At 47.1% G+C, this 17,126-nt stretch overlaps 2 protein-coding genes across 4 annotated transcripts in view; one reads left to right on the top strand and one right to left on the bottom strand.

The window, feature by feature from the left end:
* Nucleotides 1-4,020: 4,020 nt before the first annotated feature.
* On the bottom strand, nucleotides 4,021-5,700 carry LOC133071775 (collagen alpha-1(I) chain-like). Its single transcript, XM_061164554.1, has 2 exons — nucleotides 5,650-5,700; nucleotides 4,021-4,998 (listed from the first exon to the last, which is right to left on the bottom strand). Exons 1-2 carry the CDS (start codon nucleotides 5,693-5,695, stop codon nucleotides 4,439-4,441), a joined length of 606 nt encoding a protein of 201 aa, XP_061020537.1. The 5' UTR covers nucleotides 5,696-5,700; the 3' UTR covers nucleotides 4,021-4,438.
* Nucleotides 5,701-5,803: 103 nt separating this feature from the next.
* The window catches only part of KLF3 (KLF transcription factor 3), a 35,369-nt gene continuing 24,046 nt past the window's right edge, over nucleotides 5,804-17,126 (top strand). The window contains exons 1-2 of one of the 3 annotated variants that reach the window (XM_061164550.1): nucleotides 5,806-5,960; nucleotides 15,167-15,225. The gene's annotated coding sequence lies outside the window, so the exon portion shown is untranslated. Of the gene's footprint in view, nucleotides 5,961-14,834; nucleotides 15,226-17,126 lie in introns of those variants that run through there. The other 2 variants (XM_061164552.1, XM_061164551.1) reach the window with 2 other exon arrangements.

Raw genomic sequence — 17,126 nt, forward strand, 5'->3', positions numbered from 1 at the left:
GAACAGAATTGAAAAGCCAGAAATAAATTCACAGATACACAGTCAAGTAATATTTGACAAAGGAGTCAAGTACACTCAATGGAGAAAGTACAGTCTCTTGAATTAAAGACTTAAATATAAGACATGAAAACATAAAGCTACTAAAAGAAAACATAAGGGAAAAAGCCCTTGACACTGGTCTTGGCAGCAATTTTTTGGCTATGACATCAAAAGCACAAGCAACAAAAGAAAGAATTAACAAGAAGGATTGCATCAAACTAAAAGGATTCCCACAGCAAAGGAAACAATCAACAAAATGAAAAAGCAACCTATGGAAGGGAAAAAAAATTTGCAAACTATCTATTTGATAATGGGCTAACATCCAAATTACATAAGGAATTCACATAACTCAATAGCAAAAAACAAAAACAAACAAAAAATAAATTTTAAAGTGGGCAAAGCACTTGAATAAACGTTTTTCCAAAAAGGACATACAAATAGCCAACAAGAGCATGAAAAGGTGCTCAACATCACTAATCATCAGGGAAATACAAATCAAAACCACAATGAGATATCACCTCATACCTGTTAGAATGGTTATTATAAAAAAAAAAAAAACAAGAATAACAAGTGTTGGTGAGGATTGGAGAGAAGAGAACCCTTGTATACTGTTCATGAGGATGTAAATTGACACAACCACTATGAAAAACAGTGTGGAAATTCCTCAAAAAGCTAAAGATAGAACTACCATATTATTCAATAATCTCACTTCTGGGTATACATCCAAGGGAAATGAAATCACTTTCTCAAAGAGATAGTTGTACTCCCATGTTCATTGCATCATTATTTATAATAGGCAAGATACAGAAACAACTCAAGCATCCATCAGTAGATGAATGGGTAAAGAAAATATCACACACACACACACACACACACACACACACACACACATTAGACTATCACTCAGCCCTTAAAAGAAGGAAATCCTGGGGACTTGGCTACTGGTCCAGTGGTTGGAAGTCTGCCTTGCAATGCAGGAGACGCAAGTTCAATCCCTGGTCAGGAAACTGGGATCCCACACCCCTCAGAGCAAGTAAGCCTGTGCGCCGCAACTGGAGAGTCTATTGGACACAGCGAAGATCCTGTGTGCTGCAACTAGGACCCCATGCAGGCAAAATAAATAAATAAATAAAAGGAAATTCTGCCCTTTGCAATAACCTGGATGGATTCCGAGGGCATTATGCTAGGCAAAATGTCAGACAGAGAAAGACAAATACTGGATGACCTCACTTACACATGAAATCTGAAAAAGCCAAACTCATAAAAACAGTCGCGTGGTGGTTGCCTGGAGCTGGGAGATGGGGAAATGGAGAGGTGCTGGTCAAAGGATACAAACATCCAGCTCTAAGATGAAGAAGGTCTGGGGATTGAATGTACAGCATGGTGTAGATAAAAAACAAATTGTATTCTATACTTAAAAGTTGTTAAGAGTAAGTTTTAAATGTTCTCACCATCACCACCACCCCCCCCAAAAAAGGTGTCAAGGGATGGAGGTGTTAACTAAGCTTATTGTAATTGTTGTTGTACCATTTTGCAATGTACACGTCTATCTAATCATCATACTGTACATCTTAAATTTACGTGTGTGTCTGTGTTGCTCATAATTTCACAAGCACATGACACTTTTCTGCCTTCATGATTTGGTCCATCATCACACAAGGAGAAGAAACTTTCCTGGCAGGAACATGGAAAAGCTCTGAAAGAGAGTGGAGGAGGAAGAAAGAATCTCAAGAATATGTGTTTGTGTGTCAGAAAGAGATTGCCTGAAATAGAACTGTGATAGAAGCCCTGAAAGAGAAAGTGGAGGTTTACAGTGACTTGTATCCATTAGGCTCTGAATCAATCTCAACATGGTGTTATTGTTCAGTTGTCATCCACTAATCAACAAATACTTTTGGAAAACTTATATTTGCCAGACACTGTTCCAGAAGTTTGGGAAACAGAAGTGAAGAAGACAATGTCCTTGCTCTCATGGATCCCAGGTTCTAATGGGAAAAAAGTTGGGTTGTTTTTTTGTTTGTTTGTTTGAAGCAAGGACAGTTAGACATCGACTGAGGAAAGGAGGGATGTTTTAGATTGTGCGGTCATTCCTAAAGAGGTTATATTTGAGCTGAAAACTAATATTGAAGAAAAAGCTATCTGTATGGAAACCTGAAACCATGCCTTTTCCTTATGAATATAAGATGGGTGCCATAGCTTCAAGCATCACATCCTCACATAATTTCCAAAGTAGGTCTGATGGTTTATCCTTGCAAGAGTTTCCTTTCATCAGGAAGAAACAAATTTCTCATAAGCCCCAGCACACTTCCCTTCAGGTCCCACTGGTGGCTAGAACAAGGTCACATATCTACTCTCCGAACAGTCACTCCCCAAAAAGACATCAATGATTGGCTAGGAGCAAGGATGCTGGGGCTAGGAAGGGGTATCCTTCCCTGAGCACACGCTGCTCCAAACCTAAACCAAACTGGCCTGCTGTCCTCAAAGAGCAACAGTGAAGTAACTACTGCAAGGACCACACACAAGATATTTCATTGACCTAGGATTTCTGGGTTCATCCAGCACCTCAGCTTGTGTAAAGCATTGTGCTAGTGTTAGGAATAAAAAGAAGACTTAGACACACTTATACCATCTCACTCTACTTCCCTTACCCTCCCCCTTACTATTTCAGAGGTACATGGCCACTTGCCACCCTGAAGCCTCCTCTCATCTTTTCAGCCTGAATGACTTCTTCTCAATCCATAGCTCACATTTATTCATTTTACAAATAATCATCGAGCATCTGAGTCATTGGGATACAATTTTGCTAAAAAGACATGGTCCATGCCCTTACAGAGTTTCTAGTTCAGTGCTGTAAAGAGTTAAATAGCCAATTACAAGAAAGAATAAAAAGTGTTAACAAGAGGTGAAGCCTGGGTGCTCTCAGAGCACTAAGGAGCCGCCTCCACTTGTCCAAAGGGATGGCAGTAAGAAAAGACATTTTATTGAAAATATGTCATTGAATATTTATTAAATAATAAATTTAACTAAATAACTAAATAAATTTAATATTTATTTAGAGGATGAATAGAAATTTAGGGAAATGAGAGTGGAGGTAAGGAGTCAGGGAGAAGCTGAGGAGGCTAGTCCATCTAGAAAAAAATGAGCATATGCAAAGGGCCAGAGGTGGAGACAAAGAGCTGGAAGAAAGGAAAGTGTTGGAGAAAAGAGTGGAAGGGGAGAACAAGGAGAAATGAGTTTATAATAATAAGTGGAGGTCAGGTCAACATGGAGGCTAAACTCAGATTTTATCAGCAGAGAAACCATTGAAGGGTTTGACATGTTTAGGTTTGCCTTTTTGAAAAAGGCAGTCTTAATCCTTTGCTGCAATCCCTAACTTAAAGTTCAGCCACGCTGCAAACAGGATGACCAACAAGACGCTGTGGGAATGGGCTGGGCCCGGGCGGTGGCCAGGGAGTGGGTGAGGACTGAGGAGGTCTGGGATCGAAGTGAAGGCAGGGCTGTGATCGGCAAGGCAGGGGAGGAGTTAAAGATGACTTCAGGCAGTTCTGGTTTGGGCACCTGGAGAGATGGTGGTTGTCCTTCACTGGATGGATTCATTTTTGTGCAAGTTATGTTTGAGCAGTCTCCCACAGGGCCCTGAACATGGTGTGTTCATTAATTAACCTTTTTTACGACTTTTCTCTTCCCTCCTGCATCTTTCACATCAAAGACACTCCCTACTTATGTGGAATAACGCTTTTTTCAGATAGACCTACTTCACTCTTCAGGTTTTCATCATTCTGAGTCCCTTGAGTGAAGCCTGTGTTTTTTGAGTCTCTACTATGAGCCAGGCATGGAAATGCAAAACAATTTCATCAGTCGTCACTAATGCTTTTTCAGCTAATACAAATCTAAGGCATCCGATCAGACATTTAATGATGTCAATAATCAATAAGCTGCGATTAGTAATTGACACAAATCCAACTTTTTTCCTTGGCACTTGTCTTTATTCACCAACATAAGAAAAACGCTCATCCTTTTACATTTCAAAGATTAATTTTATGGGACAGTAGGATGGCACATAAACAGTGTCAGTTCTGGGTGTTTTCCACGTGGTCTTTTATGTACATGCATTTTTTTTTTTTTTTTACAATAAGCAATTTCACTATTTGAGGTTTCCCGGTACTAATTTTATAATATTGTGTAGTTAACACGCTGGAGTTCCGAATACATGGTATCTCTATGTTTTAAATAGTACCATGCCTGGATGAAGCATCAAAGTTAAAATGGTGAACTTAAAGGGCGTTTAAAACATCTTGAAGCAATAACAAGCCATAGACGGCAGCAGGGGCGTTTTTAAACAATTGAACCAATTTGTCTTTCGTTCTTTTTATTGCATTCTTTATTACATTAATACTGTTTAAAAAGAAAACTCAAAAAGCATTAAACTTGGGTACCAAGCTCCGCAAAGTCCTCCCGGGGGCCTGGCTCCCGGGAAGGCCCCCGAGGACGCTCGCCCTCGGTCCTGGGGAGGCGACATGTAAGGAAATGTCGCCGCTCCTAGCCCTCGGCTCGCCCCAAGGTCTCCCTCCAAGCGGGAGGATCTGGCCCGAAGTTTGCCAAGTTTTCCGACAAGCCCGGCTGAGCAAACGCCGCTGCGCCCGGTCGCCGTTTCGCTCCAGCGGCAGGCCCGGCCGTGGGAAGTTTGCTCGGGGGTATCCGGGCCTTCAGAGAAAAGTCCCCGGGAGGCGGGGGCGCCACCGGCCGGGCCGCACCTCCCCCCCGGGGCGGACGACAAGGGGCGCCCGGCGCCCCGGGCACAAAGAGAGCGCGCTGGAGGCTGGGGAATGACCTTGGAGACGCGGGGCCGTGCTAAGGCGGCAGTCACCCAACTGCCCTCCCTTTCCTCGCCTCTCCGTCTCTCCGGAATCTGCCTGGGTCCACCCGCTGCAGCAGCAGCGGTGCCTTTTTCTGGTTTTCCTTTAAGAGAGTTGTCCGCGCTGGCCACTGGGCCCAGCCCTTCCCACCGCGCCCGGGGCCGCCCTTCCCGCCGGAGCCGTCTGATTGATGGCCCCGACCGCCCCGGGTCCCCCGCCTCGGCTCGCCCGCGAGCCCGGCTGTGTGTCCTGGAAGCGGCGCAGCGGGCTGCTGCTGCCCTGTGACGCCCGGAGCGGCCAGCGCCGCCCTTCCTTCCCCCCGGGCTCGGGCGGCGGCGCGGCGGCGGGGCCGGGCCGGGCGGGGCCGCGGGCTCCGGGGCCGAGGGCGGAGGGCGCCGGGAGGGGGCGCGGGCGGGGACTCCGGGGGGCGGGGGCGGCGCCCGCCCAGCCCCACGGCCGCGCCGCGCCTCGCGGGACAGGTTGGGCCGGCGGGGCGGCGCCCGGCTCCGGGGAATAATGAGTGTCTGTCAGGCCGTCCCCGGGTGACTGGGCGGGGCGGGGCGGAGGCGGCGCGGGAGGCGGGGGTGGCGGGGGAAGGGCGCAGGGCGGGGTGCGTGTTTGCGCGAGTGACTCGGCCGACCCCTCCGGCGGCTGCCTCCACCCAAGTGGGTGGGGACCCGCCCAGCCCGGGCGGCCGCGGCGGCTCCCTCTCCCCTCCCTGACCCTCCCACCCCGGGTCCCAGCCTCTACTTACCCCGCCAGCCCTGGGAGGCTCGCAGAGCGAGCGGCGCCGGCGTCATGTGACTGCCCGGAGTTGGTGCCAGGAGCTAGAGGGGAGCCAGGAGCGGAGCCGCGCGGAGCCCGGGCCCGAGCCGGAGCGCAGCGCGAGCGCCCGCCGAGCCGAGCCGCGCCCGCCGCACGCGCGCCTGTCCCCGTCCCCGTCCCCGTCCCCAGCGGCCGCCGCCCGTCCTGGAGCGCTGACACCGCTGCATCCGCGGGGTTCCAGGCAGCCCGGATCCGGGCCTTTATTTCTCGCCTGCAGCGCTCAGCACCGCGCCTCGAAAAGTAAGTCCCCTCTCTCACCTTTCCTTCTCGCCCCGACTCCCACTGCCCCCCTTTTCGGCTAGTCCAGCTTCCTTTTTTTTTTCTCCCGGGGTGGGTGGGGGGGACGTGCGGTGAATGGGCTGGGGGTGCAACGCGGAGGTGGGGGCGCCCCCGGGCTTGGGAAAGTGCAACAGCTCCTCGCCGCCGGGGGCGGGGGTGGGAGAGGAGGCGAGGGGGAGGGGGCCCCCCGGGTTCAGCGGTGGAAAGTGTGGGATTGGGGAGAACCGCCGTGCAGATCTGCGGGAGCGACGAGCGAGGCCAGCGGCGCCCGCCGCGGCCCGGGATAGGGCGCGGGCGGGGGCTCACCTGTGTGGTCCCCCGACCGCCTCCCGCCTGCCCGCTCGCGATTCCCTCCAAAGCCCCAGAAATCTCAGTGTTCTCCGCGTGTGGCGACGTTGTTTGGAGAAAGGTAGCGCCGAGGCCGCGCGCTCCTGCTCCTCCCCCTCCCCGGCCCCCACCCCCCGCTTCCTCCCCCTCCCCGCCCCCAGCCTGCGCCCCCTGCCGCCCCCCTTCTCGGACCGGGCGCGCTGCCGCTCACCAGTCGCCGGAGCAAACTTGGAGCAGCCTGGCGGGCCCTCTGGGAAGAAACTTGGGGCGATCGGGAGTGGAGGGAGCATCCCATTCTCGGTCCTGGAGTCCAGGAGCTGGCCAGGGCGTCTGGATCCCTGAGGGCAGGGGAAAAAGCTGGCCGGGTTTGGAGAGTCGTCCTCGGGTGCAAGGAGAGAACCTGCCGCAGTGTCTGGAGGAAGGATTGCAGCGTGGCTGGAGGCGGAGAACGCCTCAGGCGACTGCCTGCAGTGTTAGGGACCCGAGCCGGGTGGGGACCGAGGGAGGGAGCTCTGGACCTGGACGCTTGGGACCTTCCTTTGGAGATGGCAGACAATACCTGGAATTGTCATAGCTACTTCTTTGGCAGCTAAAAGCGAGAACAGAATTCTACTTTAAATTTTACTGCAATCTATAGAACTAGATGAAGACCGTGTGAATGGGACTTTTTCCCCTAAGCCAGGTTAAAGGGAAATTGGTAATGGCTCACCTTCTTATATTTCACTAAAATGAACATTGTACACTGAATTTGTTTTTTGCTAACTCAGAATGTATTTTTGGATAGGTCATCCAAGACATTTGAAACATATTGATTATATTCTCATAAGAGTCTGGTCTATAGAGAAAAGTATGAAGTGGTATTCTGACTTCATTTAGATTTAGTGTCTAATTATTAAACACAATCGAGTAGGGTATAAGGCAGTTGTTCATTATAGGTTATTTCACAGAACAGTTTTGTGCTGTCCTTTTCTGAGTTCTCATATGTATGAATTTGAGGAGCATTTTTAAAAGAGAAGTTCATCCGGATGATAATCTGCATAACCCAAAAGAAGATTTGCTTTTAGGAGAAAAACAATTTTATGACATCTTGAAAATTTTGTGAGTTAGTAGTATTTTTTTAAAGAGTGGATGTGTTTCTTCCGTGGCTTGAAACACGGGGTATGGAAGTTGACTTTATTCTGTTCACAGAAACCTTAAATGGGATGTTTGATTAATTTCGTTCAGCTCCCTAAAGAAGCTAATATCTCAATTTCTACAGTCAGTGGGGTTTGCTGCAGAACTGTTAGAAAAAAGCAGCCTAATGTACCATGGGTGAGGTCAATGAAAATATACTATAAGAAGCATTCCTGCCTGCCTGAAGGAAAATGCAAGTATGAAGATCCTAACGTGAGAATAACAAAACTTAACTGCTTAGACCACAGAACCTTGTCAGATGTAAAAAACGGCAACATAGCTTTGGAGAAAGCTATTGTTTTTTTCACTGCCAAGTTTCTAAATTAAAACCCAACCTTCTGGTTGCTATGGACACAGTGATGCCTTTTTTTTTTTCCTTTCTTTTCTTTTTACCTGTAGTTATATCTACACACAGATTCTTAAATCTCTGCTAATGGGAACCTAAACAGTACTGGCTAACAAAATATAAAGAAATAATGGGGAAAGGACAGGTGAATGGATTTTGCTACCTTACAAATACCTAAAGGAAACTAGACATTTTAGGACATCTTATAAAAATCGATACTCTATTCTACAGATTGTATAACAATTTTTCAGTTGGATTAAATGAAATATCAGGAACAGAATTGCATTCTCAAAAGGTGGATTTCTGTAGATGTGTGTACATGTAGAACAGATGTGCAGCGGTGTGCAAATATCTTTGTAACTCTGCAGTTTAAAAAGACTGAAATTTTGGGATGACTCTAGACGTCTCCACACTCTGTCTTGGGATTTAGTTCTGTGGCTCAGGAACACTTAAAATTGGTTCCATTTCGGTTGTGTGGGATGACCCCAGTGTCATCTGAATTCTCAGCTGCGGTGCCCTCTCCTCTTCCTCCTGATGCTCTGAGACTGCAGTAGGCATTACCCCAACCCAGAATTTGACTAGCCAGAGACCAGCCACTGGGATGGGGGCGAAAGAGACAAAAAAAAATTGGTAGGGAGGCTGGTGTTAATTAGGAAGGTTGCTGCTGCTTGAATATGATAAAATCACATGTTCACTTATGATGTTTACTGTATGTGGAAGCTCCTGTTTGTAAATAGGGCAGGTCTCCTGTATAAAGCTGGTGTTATTATTCACACCCATAGAACAAACACCTCCACCCCCCTGTTGTTGTCTTAAAAAACTCCAGCTGCTCATGAATCTAGGGTCAGGGAGGGCCGGCTAAATGTTTCTCTGTGCTTTCTCTCCAGCGCAGCCTGCAGAGCTGTTTCCTGTTCTTTGTTTCAAGGCTGGGGTTTGCGTCATACATTCCAAGTGGCATGTGTGTGCTCTTTCCTGTTTCAGGCTGTTTTCTGGTAGATCAGTAGCTCAGACCAGGCCACGGTCCCTGCCCTTAAACTCCCGGTCCCCACCCAGGGAGTTATGTCTCCACACACTTAGGATTGCCTAAGATGCCGGTGTTATGTCATAATGACAAAAGTCAGCTAACCTTTTTACGTACACCCTTTGCTCCCATGTGTTTGTATGGGTGAATAAGTACTTTTATGTTTTTTTTTTTTAGTTTATCAATTCGATTTCAAGAAATGTGTGTGTGTGTGTGTGTGTTGGCTGGAAATCTAAAGGAGGTCGTTTTGTTTGTTTTCCCTTCTTGTTTTGAGTATTGATAGGCATTTTGCCCCGGAGCTGTCAATATTGGATGGGGTTACACCTTACAGTTCAGAAGATCTAGCAGGATCTGAAGGATGTGGCTCATATTGCCTTTATCACCCAACACTAGGCATCGGAGGCTTCACTGAACGGATAACTCAAGCAGTCTTGGACTGCTTGTACTGACTTTAAAGAAGTCTTGCTTATGTTTTAAGGGAGACATCAGGTATTGAAACAAATTGTAAGATGTATTAAGAGCCCTACAGGATTATTTCTTTTTAAGGACAAAGATTTTACTGTATCCTACATCCGATTTCCAAAGTGTTTTAAGAATAAAAAGCTCAAAGGAAAGGAGAAATGCAATAAGTTCTTTTAATGATAGTTTGGAGATGTTTGACCTAATATTTTGAAAACAGAAGGAGAATGCTCTTTGTTTTTGTTTTACAACAGCAACTTTCTCATAATCTCCACCCCACCCCCCCAACCCCCCTTTTTTTTCTTTGGTATATTCTGTCCGTTGTGAGTAAGCAGGTTTCTGGGTTAACTATTTAAAACCTGCTTTAACAAACTATTTTTCTCTTGGTTCTCCAGAAACAAAGTTTGCATAAAATGGTTGGAGAAGAAAAGTTTTTTGGCAGATTTCTCCCTTAAACTTCTTATGTGGGGATTTTCTCTAAAATCTAGAGGAATTATCTACAGTGTTCTCTAATGGAATTAATGGAAAGTTTCTGAGGCAGCCCATCAGGCCTTATTCTTTCCCCAAATTGGTGATCATAATAATAATAATAATGTTTTGGTTTTAGCATCTCAACCCATCACATTTTTCCTTGATGGATAAAAAGGAAAATACACAGTATGATATTAAGAAAGCTGCTAGGGTCAAATAGTAGGATATTGATAACCTTCCATGAAAAAAAGATGGCAGTTTGGAAAATTTCAATAAGATTTTTCCTTTCTTCTTTGGAGGAAGCAGACTCGCGATATTAAGTTGCTTGTAGGACAGGAGATCTTTAAACTGAATTCATAAGTAACCCAAATTGAAGTAAGATTTTTTATGTTAGCTCCAAAGTTGTTAACAATCCAACTAGTAGATTTGGTAGATGGAGTCTTTATTTGGCTTACTCTCAAGTCATTCTTCCCTATTTATGAGGAGAGGGAGGTGGTTAATAGAGATGATTAGAAACTAATATTATTCTATCAGGAAGTATTCTGCAAGCTTTGAAATGTAAGCTAAACAATTAGGGAAAATTGTACCAATCTGATAGTTGTTATAATCAGTAAAAAAAAGTGGTGGGGTGGAGGTGGACGGTCTACATAGAGAAGGTAGTCTCTAAGCCATGTAAATCATCTCCCTCCATCCCCTTCTTTAGATATTTGCCTTCTTCATGTGTGCAAATCAACATTTTTGCTATAAAATGAACAGCTATCTTAAAGTGGCATTTCTTACTCTGTTTTCACATCCGGTTGTGTTTAAGAAAAATAAATAAAAGCAACCTAACCCTTTAAATACCAGGAATTACATTATTTTGAAAATTGGGTTTCTTTCTGAAGTGTTTCAGTTGGTGCTAACTTTAAAAAAGAAAATCCCTAGAGTTATAAAACAATTGATATCTGGTAGTATTCCAACCAGAATTCATGTTGGAGTGAGTTGGAAGGGAAGGATTGTGGTAACTTCCAGCATTCTCATTTTCAAGCCTGATCTGTCCCCTTATTAGACCCGGTTTCTCATCTGAAACAGTAATGCCCGCGCTGGAGACAGGAAACCAGACGGCAGTCTGCCCTGATAAGGGAGGGCATTGTCTAAGGGAGGGAGCCTTGCTTCCCCCTCAACTCTCCTTCCTTGAAATTTAGTAGCAATAAAAGAGATACAATACTACAAACACAGTTTCTCAACCAGAACTAAAACTGTTTTCTCCCAAAGCAAAAACTGGCTCTGCTTTCTCTGCATTGTCACCATAGTTCAGTGGCACATTAGAAAAAACTATATTTTGTGTCTGTTGGTCAGAGTATTTAATAAATAGTAAGGTCCTTTCTCCAGCAAAGCACGTTCCTAGAGCGATTGGAAACTCATTCCATTGTGTTGGCAAGTCGAATACATTACCATTTCCCCATCTCATTATTAAGGGGAGCCAGAGACCAACTGGAGTCACTTACTTGGCCCTTCAGCTTCTGTGTAACCCTGGGTCTCGCTGTTACCCTCTCCTGGGAAGGGGGTGCTCCCTTGAGACGCAGCCCCCTTTCAGGAGGACCAGCTTAACCTGGGACATGTCCAAGATGGTGGCCAGTCTCTGGAAGGCCTGGGGCTTTCCGGGGATGGCCTGGAGCTAGTCTCAGCCCAGATCAGTGGAGTTTGGCCAAATCTAGACAGAAGAGATCCTCAGCGGACCTGAGGTCAGTGCCTTCTACCCAGGAGAGCCACCAGTGGTCCCGTGTGGGGTTTTTCTCCTTTGGGGCATATGTTCTAGTTCTCTTAACGACTGTTCTGAGTCTGATGGCTGAAATCCCCTCCTGTATCTGTTCTTGCACTATACACCCTGGCCCCTTCCAAAGCTTTGAGCCCCAGAACCGCTTTCATTAGTAAGTTCAAGTTCCTATTCCAGTTCTCCAAGCAAGGGTGTTTTGTCTCCCAAGCGACGGTTTTCACATTTACTTTGTGTTTCAGAAGATGATTTTCAGGCTAGTTCCACTGGCCCCTGGGCAGATTCTCCTTGTGTGACACCTGATGGACAGTCACTCTTAGGCCTTTGCCCTTCATTTTATCCTAGCATGTGAGAAGGGTAGTTTGACATCTATTCACGTATTCATCCCACAAGTATTTATTGAGCACCTACTCATTAGAGCTAATCTCAGATTGCGTGCAGTCATTATTCTCAGTTATGCCACAAGGATGGAGTAGGTCCCAAGTGATCTAACCTGAAAAGTCATTTTGAAATCATAATTGCCAGCCGGAACCTCCCCATGGCACTGCCTCCCATGGACCAGCGTGGCAGCACAGACATCCCGCTCCCCGGCGACCCTGGGGGAATGCCCAAGTGTATAAGATGGTTTGACTTCAAAGCGGGCCCTGCAGCGCAGAGTGGAGCGGAAGAACAGAGAGAGTCCTGGGTCTGCAGCAGACACGCTTCTGTTCTTCTTGGCTGCAGCTCCCACCAGTTCGGCGAATTTGGGCGAGTCATTTCACCTCTGTTCCTTCATTTCCTCATTTCTAAAATGGGGATGAGGGCCTGACCCTTCCACCTTTGTACAGTTATTTTATGAGGATTTCCGTATTTACTTGGGTGAAGCTGCCAATTTTTTCTGAGCCGTTTTTATGGACCAATTGCAGGTGCATTGGCCAGGAAGAATAGTTTGCCTAAATCGGGGCCTTCAGACTGTGTCTTTTGATGTTGCATCCAAGCCTGCACTCAGAGGGGGAGGCAGCAGGGGCCAGCGGGCAGGAGTTGAGGTCACCCCTGCCATAAATCCACTGCCCCTGGTTCCGGATCCACAGTGGACGGACCTGCCTGCAGAACCCTCCACTCCACTCTAGCTGTGGGGCGTGCCCTGTTGCGGGAGGCAGTGGAAGTGAGAACCAAGTCACCACCAGCCTTGAAATCAGACTGCTTTGGGTTTGCATCCCAGCTCTCCACCTTTAATAGCTGTGTGACCTCGGGCAGATTACTTTACCTCTCTGTTTCCACGGTAAAATGAGAAGGTAGTACCTCCCCACATCGTAGGCATGAAACGACACAGTCCTTGTAAAGAACGGGACCTGGAGAGTGCCAGTTACGAAGGTGGTGATAATCAGTAGGAAACCTGTGACATGACTGAGCTCCTGGTTTTCCTAGGTCAATAGCAGTAGCATTAAAACAAAACGAACCTAATGTTTGTTAGCGCACAGATGCACACGCGCACACACACTTCAAGTTACCACATTCTTTTCTCTCTCACTGTCCTCCACCCCACCCCACCCCGCCCCCGCCCTTAATTTAGGTTTTAAAATAGAGACCCTGACACTGGGCTTGTTTAGAAGAGCTCTCTGGGTGAGTAATAAAAAACAAAGGGTTAAGGTTAGGAGCAATAGGTTTTTTGAGGAAGTTTCATGTAATAGGTTTCCTTTAGGTTAGGCCCCCTCGCCCGCTCACTCCTGTTACTGTTTTAAGGGAGATTTTCAAGTGCTTTTGAAGAGAAAGGGAAGTGATGGAGACTCCTATTGCTCAGGGCTTTTATATCCACTCTTTATGCCTGGCAGAACCTTGACTCAGCGGGTGTGCCTGATGTCCTTTGGGGAGCAGGAAGGGAACCCCTCTAAGGAGCCGTGAAGTAATGCCTGTGCTCAGGCGCTTCCAGGCCCGGTGGTGGTCTTGGACAGCCTATTTGGGAGGTAGAAAGGCCCACCTATCTAGGTAAGAGGAGGCGGCCTCAGATGGGCCCAGGAGCTGCGCTGAGCGGGGAGGGCCTCGAGCTGGTCTTTGAAGAATTAGGAGGATTTAGATAAGCCGGAAGGGGATGGGCATTCCACTCTGGTTGCCCAGCATCAGGGCCAAAAATGAACAAAGGCTTTGGGGAAGGGGGTGCGGGTGGAGGGGGAAGCAGGGCAGTCAGCATGGAGGGCTCCTGGGGGGGCAGGGGGCAGCTGGTAGGAAAGGGGGCGCTGGGCATGGTGCTTGAACCTGCTCTGCAAGCCCTAGGGGTGTCCCTGGAGGAAAGTTTGGGAGTTGGGGAAAGACTCCCAGGGAAGAGGGCTTTGTGACACATAGGTGGCAAGTGGCAGGTCAGGGGGAGGAATAGTCAGAATGGCTTGGAGGGTCCAAGGGGCAAGCATAGACCAATGGAGGGGAGTCCCGGTAACTCAGTCTTGAGGTTTGAGAGCCTGGCCACGGCAGTAGTAGAAATAGAAAAGCTGGTGAGGAAAGCTTGAAAGATGACCTGTAGGATTCTGAGGCGAGGGGCCAGAAGATAAGGCAGATGTGGGGCGCAGCCTTTTGGGGACAAGGAGGAGGGTTGGGGTTTGGGACACGTTGAATTCTCTTGCCGTGGTGCGGGGTGCCTTTCTGTTTGTTAGCTTCTGAAGGGAGAGGTTTCCACACCCAGAGGCTCCGTGGCTCTGAGAAGCTGGTGATGGAGCATCCTCAGGAGCTGGGGGAAGCAGTGCCACTTCTTTTTGGCTGTTTGCAAGGTTCCAGCCGGCGCTGCTCAGGCCGGCATTTCCAGGAACTGGCAGCTGGCTGAAGCCAACTGGTCCCTCCCAGCCTCCACTCGGAGGGTGGGGCCCCAAGGGTGGAGGCCCCTCGGGGCGGGGTGGGGTGGGTCTCCAGCGATAGGGCACCCGCCTGGAGAGGCCGTGCCCTCGCACAGCCCTTCTGGATTTGATTATATAACACATCGCAGGGCCAAGGCAGGCGGCGTCAGCCATATACACGGCAGGATTACGCATTAGGGGTGCTTTTCAACCGAGTTGGGGTCGCTGGCCTTTAAAAAATGAAAATTGTCGGCATGGGGAGGAAAACCGAGTACATAACCTTAGTAGGGAAAATGACTAGTGTTCGCTAAAATTGCTTTAAGAAAGATGTGGTAGGCCACTCACTGGGTGGCATTGAACTTGAGAGTTCACCTAAAGGGTATGGGTTTGCGCCTCCCCGCCTCCACCCTGCTCTGCTGGGCCCTCTGCAAAAGTGGAGGGACTTCGCTTGGTTCTTACCTTTGCACCTGTCCTTATTTACATGCAAAATCAATTGCTTCACTTGGTCTTTCCGAAGTACAGGGTGTGGGCAGAATCTTATCTGAAGCCATGTCCTGTTTGGACAAGTTGGACTGCCTTGGCAACTCTCCATAGGGTGGAGCAGATGGGTGGAGGCAGGAAAGTAAAATTGGGTGGCTTGTTAGCCCAGAGAGGAGAGAGGGCGGGTTGTTTGCTCATGGATCATTATATTTAATCTGAAACTAAATAATTAACTTCTTTCCCATTTACAAAACATTTTGATGCAAACTAACTAATTTATGAGGGGCAAAGATTTAGAAGTGTTCCACGGGAGTTTTTTTCTTTTCACACCAACAGTACAAGACTGAGCTAGGAGAAAAATCATCGAGTGACATGAAAACAAGACGCCTTTCCAGGTAGGTGCCAGCATTCAGTTGTTCTGGAAGGAGGCTCCGACTTAGAAATGTCTACTTCCATCTGTTGCCCAGCCCCTTGGATTTCTGGCCAGAGCAGCTGCCATTAAATACACAACTCCTTGGAGCTCTTGAAAGAGTTTGGGTACAAAAGTAAAGAAAGAAAAGTTTCTTTGGAGAGGAAGTTTAGGAAGTTTAACCTGTCCGCCCTGGTCCTCCTCCTGACCGAGAATCTCTCTCACATACATCCACACACACTCACACTCACCCACGCACCTTTTTTTTTTTTTTTTTTTGGTCTTTTTTATTTTTTCCCTGAAGTTCCTTAAGGGAGTGAGCGGTGAGAGGAGGCAACATGCTTCCTCCTTTAAAGCCCAGAGGCTGGGGTGGGTTGACAGGGGCACTTGGAGATGGCGTGCTGGTTTCACCATCCTCTTTTTCTCCTTACGCCTGGCTGAGGTCAGCTAGGAAACAAAAGATGAGCTTTGAAGGAGGCAGGTAGTCTGGAAGCTTAGGGTCAGGCTGGGCTGGGGGAGAAGAATTCAGGGTCCCTTTGAGTGCATTAGACAGGAGAGGAGAAGGGAGAATGTCAGAGCAAATCCTGATAGATCGCCAAGAAGTTTCTTTCAGATACATTCTCTCTCCAGAACTCCCTCCATACCCTGCCCCACACCTCCCTCTCTCTCTTTCCCTTTCTTCCCCACCCCCCCCCCCCCATTCCTCTAAGGAAGGGACAGTTATTTAAAAGGTGGTTTCTGTAATAAAATGTGCCATAGCTTCAAGACAAGCTATCTTCAAAGGAGGCTGGCAGCATAACCTGTTACATTAAGGCCTGTGTGTGTTTCTAAGCTCTGCGGCTCATCTGTACCCTCATGAAGCAATTGTCGAGTAGGCCTCGTGGAGGGCTGAAAGGACCATGTGAGGGAACTAGATTGTCTGTGAAACTTCATGTAAGTGACTCACCAGAGCTTCTTCAAACATAAACACGCGGTTGTGCATCTTGACAAAAATCTGAGCCCTCTTATGACAGCTGAAAAGTCAGAAGTATAAGTAGAGTGTGAAGGAAAATCTGTTTCTTCCTTTTGAAGGAAAATTATTCTCTATTGGCCCTTCCCAGTAAAATAACAGTTGGGGAAGAAGACGTTTGTTCCGTGATGGAAAATTATTTTCGCAATGGTGATGTTCCTATATTTTTGCTTTTAGGCACTTTGATAACTTAGACTTTTTTTTTTTTTTCTTTAAACCTGTTTCGCCTGTTTTTCCTCTTGTAAATGCAGTGTTGTTATCCTGGGATTACTAGTTTAGAATGTATGTCTCCTAAGCTAGCTTAACACAACTAAGATGTAAACCTGTTAATGTTTGGGAACTAGTTGTAAGAAAAACAGAACCACTTTGGGGGACCTTCTAATCTCTGTGATAAGAACTCCTGAGCCTGGTTAAAATCCCCTAGATTTAAAGACCCTGACTTTGGCAAACTCAATTTACTGAATACTTGTTTTAGCGCGCCACCTAATGGTCATACTTGGAACTGCTGTCAGGGTTTTGTGGTAATAGATTTTCTATAGCATTTTAAGTTTACTTTCAATAGCCCCAGAGCTCAGAGTTGCCCACGCATAGCAAAAGCCACTAAGTTGAGAGACCCCACTTCTTCCAGTGCTGAATTATTTGGAAGGCCCTTCAGTGACACTGCAGTCACTCTTTTCTTATTCTAGATCAGAACCCAAAGATAAGGTCAGTGCTAGTGGCAAAAGTGGTCCACTCAAGAAACAGTGGGTACAGAGTCGAGACTTGTGCAAATAAATAAACAAAAGTCTGATTTGCATTAATGTGTTTGAGTCTCTTCCTAAATTTGATTTCTTCTAGCTTAGCTTCCCTGTTACTTTTATTAGAAGTTTCGATTATAG

This window comes from Dama dama, chromosome 17 (genome assembly GCF_033118175.1).
Source record: "Dama dama isolate Ldn47 chromosome 17, ASM3311817v1, whole genome shotgun sequence".
Classification (NCBI taxonomy): domain Eukaryota; kingdom Metazoa; phylum Chordata; class Mammalia; order Artiodactyla; family Cervidae; genus Dama; species Dama dama.

Bases quoted from the DNA above. Each gene is read 5' to 3' on its own strand.
- LOC133071775 (XM_061164554.1), bottom strand. From the start codon at position 5,695: ATGACGCCGGCGCCGCTCGCTCTGCGAGCCTCCCAGGGCTGGCGGG. The intron at 4,999-5,649 runs GTAAGTAGAGGC...ACTCTCTTAAAG, and splicing joins AGCCTCCCAGGGCTGGCGGG to GAAAACCAGAAAAAGGCACC.